This window comes from Galeopterus variegatus, unplaced genomic scaffold, assembly GCF_000696425.1.
Source record: "Galeopterus variegatus unplaced genomic scaffold, G_variegatus-3.0.2 Scaffold747, whole genome shotgun sequence".
Classification (NCBI taxonomy): domain Eukaryota; kingdom Metazoa; phylum Chordata; class Mammalia; order Dermoptera; family Cynocephalidae; genus Galeopterus; species Galeopterus variegatus.
Window position 1 is genome coordinate 139,876 of NW_007726858.1, and position 8,112 is coordinate 147,987.

The 8,112-nt window shown below is 38.7% G+C and overlaps 1 protein-coding gene across 1 annotated transcript in view; it reads right to left on the bottom strand.

The window, feature by feature from the left end:
• The window catches only part of LOC103589934 (tubulin polyglutamylase TTLL11), a 125,940-nt gene that overhangs the window by 64,255 nt on the left and 53,573 nt on the right, over positions 1-8,112 (bottom strand). The window contains exon 3 of the mRNA XM_008572019.1: positions 4,781-4,914. Coding sequence (XP_008570241.1) covers positions 4,781-4,912 — 132 coding nt within the window. The 5' untranslated portion in view covers positions 4,913-4,914. The remainder of the gene's footprint in view (positions 1-4,780; positions 4,915-8,112) is intronic.

Genomic DNA, 8,112 nt, shown 5'->3' on the forward strand with positions numbered 1-8,112 from the left:
CACGAAAAAAGACAAAAAGGGAAAAAAAAAAAAAGCACAAATCAATGATACGTAAAATGGACAAATCATAGAGAATAACAATCAAATAATAAGTCACTTCTTTGAAAAGATCAATAAAATTGATAAGATGTTAGCCAGGATGATTATATAAAAAAAGAGAAAACAGAAATTACCAATATCAACAATGAAATAGTGGACAGCACTACATATCCCATAGACATTAAAAAATAATAAGGGAATAATATTATTTTCACATTTTTTATGTCAATAGATGCTACAGTTTAGGTGAAAAGGAGTAATTCTTTGAAAGACACAAATTATCTATATCTCCTAAAAAATGAATTCATAACTTAAAATGTTCCCAAAAAGAAAGCCCCATGCCCAAATACCTTCAACTGTAAATCCTATAAAACATTTAAGAAAGAAATAATACCAAACTTATACAAAATCGTCAGAAAAGTAGAGTGAGAAACATTTGCCATTCATTTAATAAGCCTTGCACTATCTTGATACAAAAACCAAAGATGTTACACACCAAATCTCTCATGAACAAAGACACAAAAAACAAAGTAAGAGCAAAAAGAGTTAACAAAGTATGAGCAAAAAGAGTTCAGCAGTATATAAAAAGAATAATACATCATAAACAAGTGGGGTTTATATCCAGAATGCAAGATTAGTTTAACATTTAAAAAAATCAATCAATGTGATTCATCACATTACCAAACTAAGGAGAAAAATCATATGATCATCTTAATAAAAGTAGAGAAGTCATTTAACAAAACTAAGCACCCATTCATTCATGATGAAAACGTTTTGCAAACTACAGAAGAAACCTTCTTCAACCTGACACAGAGCACCTAGGAAAAACCTATAGCTGACATCCTATGTAATAGTAAAAGGCTCCATGCTTCCCCCTAAGATTGGAAACAAGGCAAGAATGTTCATTCTAATCACTTCTATTCAACAGCATATTGAAGGTCCTAGCCTAGTACAATTTAACAGGAAAAAGAAATAAAAGGCATATAGCTTAGAAAGGAAGAGATTAAAAAAAAATCCTAACAAATATATTAAAAAAAAAGAACTTCTGGAACTAGTAAGGGAATTGAGCAAGGTCATATAATACAAGTACAAAATTAATAAGTCTGTATCTATACCTATATACTAGTAACAAATAAATTAGAAAGTAAAATTTAAAAAATACCATTTATAATAGCATAAAAACTAAAATACTTAGAGATTTTATCAAAATATGCAGAAAATACGTACTCTGAAAACTATAAAACATTGCTGAAAGAAATTAAGGAAGATCTAAGATTAAAGTTATCAATTAGATGACTTAACATTGGTAAGATGTCCACTGTCTCCAAACTGATCCACAGATTCAGTGCAATGCCAATCAAAGCCCTAGCAGCCTTCTTGTAGAAAATGAGAAACTGATTACAAAATTTATATGGAAATGCAAAGGGCCTATAACGGCCATTACTTTTCAATTCTGAAAGTAATCAAACGGGGAGGCCTTATACTACTTGATTTCAAGACTCACTATAAAGCTATAGTAATCAAGATAATGATGAGAAACTGATTACAAAATTTATATGGAAATGCAAAGGGCCTATAACGGCCATTACTTTTCAATTCTGAAAGTAATCAAACGGGGGAGGCCTTATACTACTTGATTTCAAGACTCACTATAAAGCTATAGTAATCAAGATAATGTGGAGCATTTGCTTAAGAGCCTAAACATACAGATCAATATAATACATACAGAACAAAGTAGAAAAATATAAAAACATACAGAACAAAACAGAAAAATCAAGAAATAGACCAAAATATACATGGTCAATTTCAACAAACATGCCAAGGTAATTCAATGGGGAAAATGGCAATTGTTTCAATAAAATGTGCTAAAAGACTTAAATATCCACATGGGTAAAAGGTAAACTTCAACCCTAATCTCATGCCGTATACAGAAACTAACTTGAAATGGATCAAAGACCTAAATATAAAAACTAAAATTATAAAACTTCTACAAGAAAACAAAGTATAAAATTTTTATAACCTTTAGTTAGGCAAAGAAGTCTTAGACATTACACAAAAAGCACAAACACACAAAACACACACACAAAAGAAAAATTGATAAATTGAACTTCCTCAGAATTAAAACCTTTTGTTTTTCAAAAGACAGAATTAAAAAATGAAAAGTCAATGTTAACACTTGAAAAGTCAAGTGGGAGAAAATATTCACAAGATATTTACAAATACATCATGATACATATACAAAAGACTGGTATCCAGAATATATGATGAACGTATGAGTTAAAAATAAAATGATAGTAAAAGTGAGCAAAGATTTTGAATATACACTTAACAAAAGAAGATATACAAATATCCAAAAAATAGAGGAAACGGTAATCAGCATCTAGTCATCAGAGAGGTATAAATTAAAACTATAAAGAAATACAGCTACATATCTACCAGAATGTCTAAAATTAAAAAGACTAACAATACCAAATACTGGCAATGATGTGGAACGAGAACTCTCACACAAGGTCAGCAGGATGTAAAGTGGTGCAACCACTTTGGAATTTCATATAAGAAGTTTGGCAATTACACTGGGTTGAATGTCCCCTAAAACTTAATCCCCACTGTGACTGTTAAGAGAGTGGGAAATCCTATTATGGTAATTGCAAGATGGGACCTTAAAGAGGTGATTAGATTTTTAGGACCATGGCTAGTGAATGGATTCAAAATGGTGGTCATGGTCATGGTTCTGAGAGCTTTAAAAGGAGAGTGAATGAGGAGCTATCTTTCTGCTCTCTCTGCTTCTCCATTTTCTGCCATGTGAGATCCCTGGGTCACTGTCGCCACCTCCAAGACCCTCACCAGATGTGTTCCCTGGACTTTCGACTTTCCAGCTTCCAAAACTGTAAGCAAGAAATTTCATTTTCTTATAAATTACTCAGTTCCTAATATTTTGTTACGAGCAACAGAAACAAACTAATACAGCAATTTCTTATAAAGTTAAATATACACATATCAGAAGATCCAGAAATTCCACTCCTAGGTATTATCCAAGAGAAAGAAAACACATATTCACAAAATGACTTACATATGAATAGTCATGGCAGCTTTATTTGTAAGATCCCCAAATTGGAAATAATCCAAAATGCTCATCAATTGCTGAATAAATAAACAAATCATGGTATATTCATACAGTGGAACAGTCCTCAGCAATGAAAATGCAAACTACTGATAAACACAACAGATGTGGATGAATCTCAAAAACACAATCTAATTCTGAGAGGGGAAAACCAGACTCAAGGGAGTACATACTATATGTTTCCACTTACCTGAATTTCTTGAACTGGCAAAATGAATCTATAGTGAGATTGCAGACTAGCAGTTGCCTGAGGCGAGGCTTTGAGGGGAATGACAGCAAAGAGGCACAAAGAAATTGCCAGGGATGATGGCAATGCTCCTCTCACTCAGATTTTGAAGACACAGTCGGTATCTCATCTAAACATTGTCTTGGAGAATCGTTAGAGTTGTAGAGACGGGAAGGAAAGGTATTCCTCATACCAACAGTAGCATGAGCAGAGTCCCAGAAGTGGGAAATGTGGAGTCGAGCAGGGAAAATAGCTGATATTTTTAAAAATTAATTTTTGAGGCATAATTTGCATACAGTAGAATGCACTTAATAGTTTGATGAATTTTAAGAAATGCATACAGACCCATGTGACCACCATCTCATAGACAGCTTCCTTTTAAAAATTATCACTTCGAGCTGTTTTAGTGTTTAATAAATTGTAATATTATGACAAGTTTCATAATTCAATATTAAAACAAAAACAATAGAAAGGCAATAAGATAGACAATAAAAAGCACAGGCCTTGGAATCAGTTCTAGGTTTAAATCCCACTTCTCGAGCAAGTCACTTAATTTCTCAAAGCTTGTTTCCTTATCCATAAAATGAGGGTAACAGGAAAACCAATTTCACAAGATTGCTGTGAGGATTAAGTGCTGAGCTTCTAGCACAGTGATGAGAACATAGTAGGACTGATAAATGGTATTCATCTTATCATGATTAGACAGGCATTCTTTGTACAGTTACCGTCAGAGGTATGGTACAGACTGTGGGACTTACAGGCAGAGGCTTTGAAACAGCCCCAAATGAAACTGGTAAAAGGCTAACTAAAATGCCAATCCTGAGCTTAGCTTTCCTTCTAGTTCTGTGGGGAAGGCTCCAAAATATTTCATGCTCAAAGACATTGCTTCAAGATGGAATGGGTCAGTCGAGAAAGGATTCTGGAGCAAGCTTAAGGCAGGACACTGAAAAGGTTCTCCCCTCAGTTTGTCAGAACTACTCCCTGGCCTTTAAACAGAGCCCACCTCCCACATTTCAGACCTCAGGAAACTGGGGAGAGGATGCCTCCGAGATTCCCCCAAATGGCCCTGTTCCATCTGTGGGCTCAACCACCTGCTCTGGGTCCAGCTCCCTGGTTTTCCAACATTCTGACTCCATGATCCAGCTCCAATATCAGCCTCAGGACTGTCTTCTTGTGTCAAGATCCATTTCTTCAGTTTACCTACCTGCCACCCTACCCATTCAACCCTGCAAGCTGCCCTGATCACTGCCAACACCTACTGCATACTGTGAAGACTCCCCTCAGCCAGTCTCAGCTCCCTGGGGACCCCTTCCCCAGCTCCCAGCACACAGGACCCAGGACACAGTTGTAACCATAATAGAATTCAAGAGTCATGGGGACGGAGTGCCATCTACCTGAGCAACAAAGAGCTGGAACTCGTCAGGCAGAATCCATGAGCGAGGGTAGAAGTTGTACTCCTCAGGAAAGAGATTCTGCATGATTCTCACCGCTCTGCTCAGAGTGATTTTACGCACCATCTCCGTCATGCCTGGGGAAAAGAGAAGCTGTGAGATTTTAACAATAGTGGGCCACTAGCTATAAAACAGCCATTACTTGGGACTTTTAAAACCACCCACCCGACATATTCACTTTTTCAGGCAGGATAAAAAAAAGAAAGGCATGAGGTGCTATGAAGTATCAGTTTGAAAGAATGAATTTTCCCCTAGTTTATTATTCTATTTTTTGTCACCCCCTTAGGTAACAAATAGAGGAGTGTTTATATCTTGCATTTAAAACTTAATACCCTCTTTAATTTGGGGCCACCATGCATACTTCTGGGATTCCCTCCATCTTGTACCCTGGAGAATATTATCTAGTGTTTTCATCTTTCTTGAGTATTAAAATGTAAAATAAAAAAATATACACCTTTCAGTATAAAACATGTCTCTTTGAATCAAGGACAGGAAGTGGAAAAGATAGCACAACATAATTTACAGTTTAACAGAAAAATGCAATCCATAGGAGTTCTTCAGTTATAAATACTGACCTGACATTGACCAGATCTCATTAATTTGCCCAGAGGGGATTGAAATATCTCACTTATAAAACATTTAAAAAGAATGGTGGATTTTTTTTCTCGTAACATCATTAGAAACTTTTGTATTTTAGCAAATTTTAAGCAAATAGGTAAAAATTATTGTAAATTTTAGCACGCTTATTTCTTAAGTCAAATATCACTGCAAAATGGAGACTAAAAAGGCCTTTGCCCTGAAAGAGACTAAGTTCCATTAGTGACACTAGAACTTTGCTTAGCAAAGCTATTTTTTTTTCCTTTTTGTCTTTTTTCGTGACCGGTAATGGGATCGCAACCCTTGGTGTCGCGCCCGCACCGCGCTCAACCAGCGAGCGGACCGGTCTCCATATGGGATCCAAACCCTCGGCCGGAGCGCCGCCGCGCTCCCAAGCGCCGCACTCTACCGAGTGCGCCACCGGGCCGGCCCTAGCAAAGCTATTTTTAATAGAAAGTACATAGTTCCATGTCATCTTGGCATACCCAAATGATCACACATTACAAATGGGCACAGTCAGAATGAATGAGTTCTCTAAACTCTCATGTTCAGGATGCAAAGGGTAAACATCTGAGAAGGAAGATTTTAATAACCAACTTCTTGTTTCCTCAGCATATTAAAAGCAGCAATAAATCTAAAGATCCCAGCTTCAAGATGTCAATGCCCAGCTTCTTAGCTCTTGTTTAGAAGGATATAAAGAAGGATTAAGTAAGAAATAAAGGAGCTTAATAAGCACTAATAAACTGTGCTCCAACGTGGGCTCTTTGATATTAAAGAAAACTCACTGAGGACACCATTCTGAACTTCTCAAGAAATGAGTCTGGAAAATTACACCCATTTCCTTTTATTCCCCCACAAAGTTAGAATTTTTGAGTTCATTGGAGCTGAACACAAAGTAAACGACAAAATTTCAATTTTTTTTTTAACCATTTTACTTGTATATGGCTAACATCTTAGTTACTGTATTAAGTTGAAAGCTTTCACAACTAACTGTAATGCAGCACCCTACACCAGGTAGGTGATGCCTCTTGACAAAATAGCGCTGTAGTGTTTTCTGCATTTTAATGGCATGTGACAGCTGTGACAGGTTCTCTTTCAGAAATCCCTCAGCAGGTCAGAAGGACTCGCACCACACAGAGAGAAGTGCTGTGAATACAGGAGGGCAGTTTGAACACTCCAGCTGTGAAAATCAATGTCCAGAAATTGAGTAAATATTAATTTAAATCTGCAGTGGCTCTTTTTGTAACGTGCTCCATAAGTCCCCCATCAGCTAGTAGATCTGTTTCCAAGTTTACTCTGGTGTCTTTAGACAGTTTGAAAACAGCCAATTTTAGCACTCCACAAGCCAGTGGCTACTTTTTCCCAGACACTTCCTGCTGCAGGCTGTAGACAGCTCACTCCTAATTCTGCCTGAATGCCTGTCTCTGGGAGGCATCAGCATAGACCTCCCTCAATCACCTACCATCAGAGCCTTTGTTCCTCTGCCTTATCTAAGCTGTGTTCCCGCCCAGTGCCCCCAGGGAAAAAGTCTCTGGCTCCTCACTAGACCCTCACCAGACTTCACTAGACCCCACACCTCTGGCGGTGGCTCTGAGACAGCTATGGGAAGTGGCATGTTCCCTAACTACTACCCTGAAAAGAGTAGCTGTGCTTCTAGCTGAGCCATGGTACATGTTCCCAGGGTAAATATAGGAAAAGGTAGGTCACTGCCAGGCCCTGCTGGCTCTAGGATCCACTTCCTTTCCCTAAGCAGCTGCAGCACCTGACCCCTCCCCACTGGTGACTCCCTCCCTAGGTTGTGGGACCCATTCTGACCCGAGATGGAAGCTCAAGATCTAACCGTCAGCTCAACTCTGCTAAAAGTTTGACTCCAGCTTTGTATTCCAATTAGATAAGGAGGATTTTACCTGCTTCTCTGAGGCTCCATTGTTTGTCCCCAAATTTTGGTAATCTATCTTTTGCTCCTGGTGCCTGAGTGGCTGCCTTAGCAATGCCCAGAGCTGAGACCTTTGCCTTGTTCTCTCCAGTGTCTCCTCTATCCACCCCAAGCCTACCCAGCGAGGGCTGGAGTCCTCGTGCTGTGACTTTAGCCCAGGGTCTAAGGACCTGCTACCTACTAACAGGCTCTTTAAAGGCTGACTGCTTACTTGTGTTTCTCAATAAGGTCTATCCCTAGATGTCCCTATGGGGGTAGTTCTCCTATCTGTTAGGTTCGGCAAAATGGAGAAAAAGGGAGGGAGAGAGAGAGACCCCAGCCAGGCACTTTTTCAGCCAATAGCTGTTATTCCACTAATGTGGAGGGGAGACTGAGCCAGATCAGCTCCCTCGAACTAAGGAAAGCAAGAAGGAGGGTTTGGGATCAAAAGCAATTTTGAAATCAGTGGTATACAAGGTGACATAGTCCTTGTGGTCCGATGACATCTGGTTGATTAAGTCATAGGCTCCCAATTACCCACTATCTCAGTACAAAGCATTCTGGCCCTAAAGCCTGCTAGACACAACCCACAAGATGTTCCCTTGATGATAACAGTATTGTTTACCCCTTCCCAGGAGCGGAAGCTCAGTACCCAGAGAAGAAAGGAAAATGGGTGGGAGGGTGGGGAAGGCTCAACTTGGCTGTGCTGAAGCTTAGCCAGCCATGAGACCCAATACTATCAATTGAGAAACCCCCCCCCCCC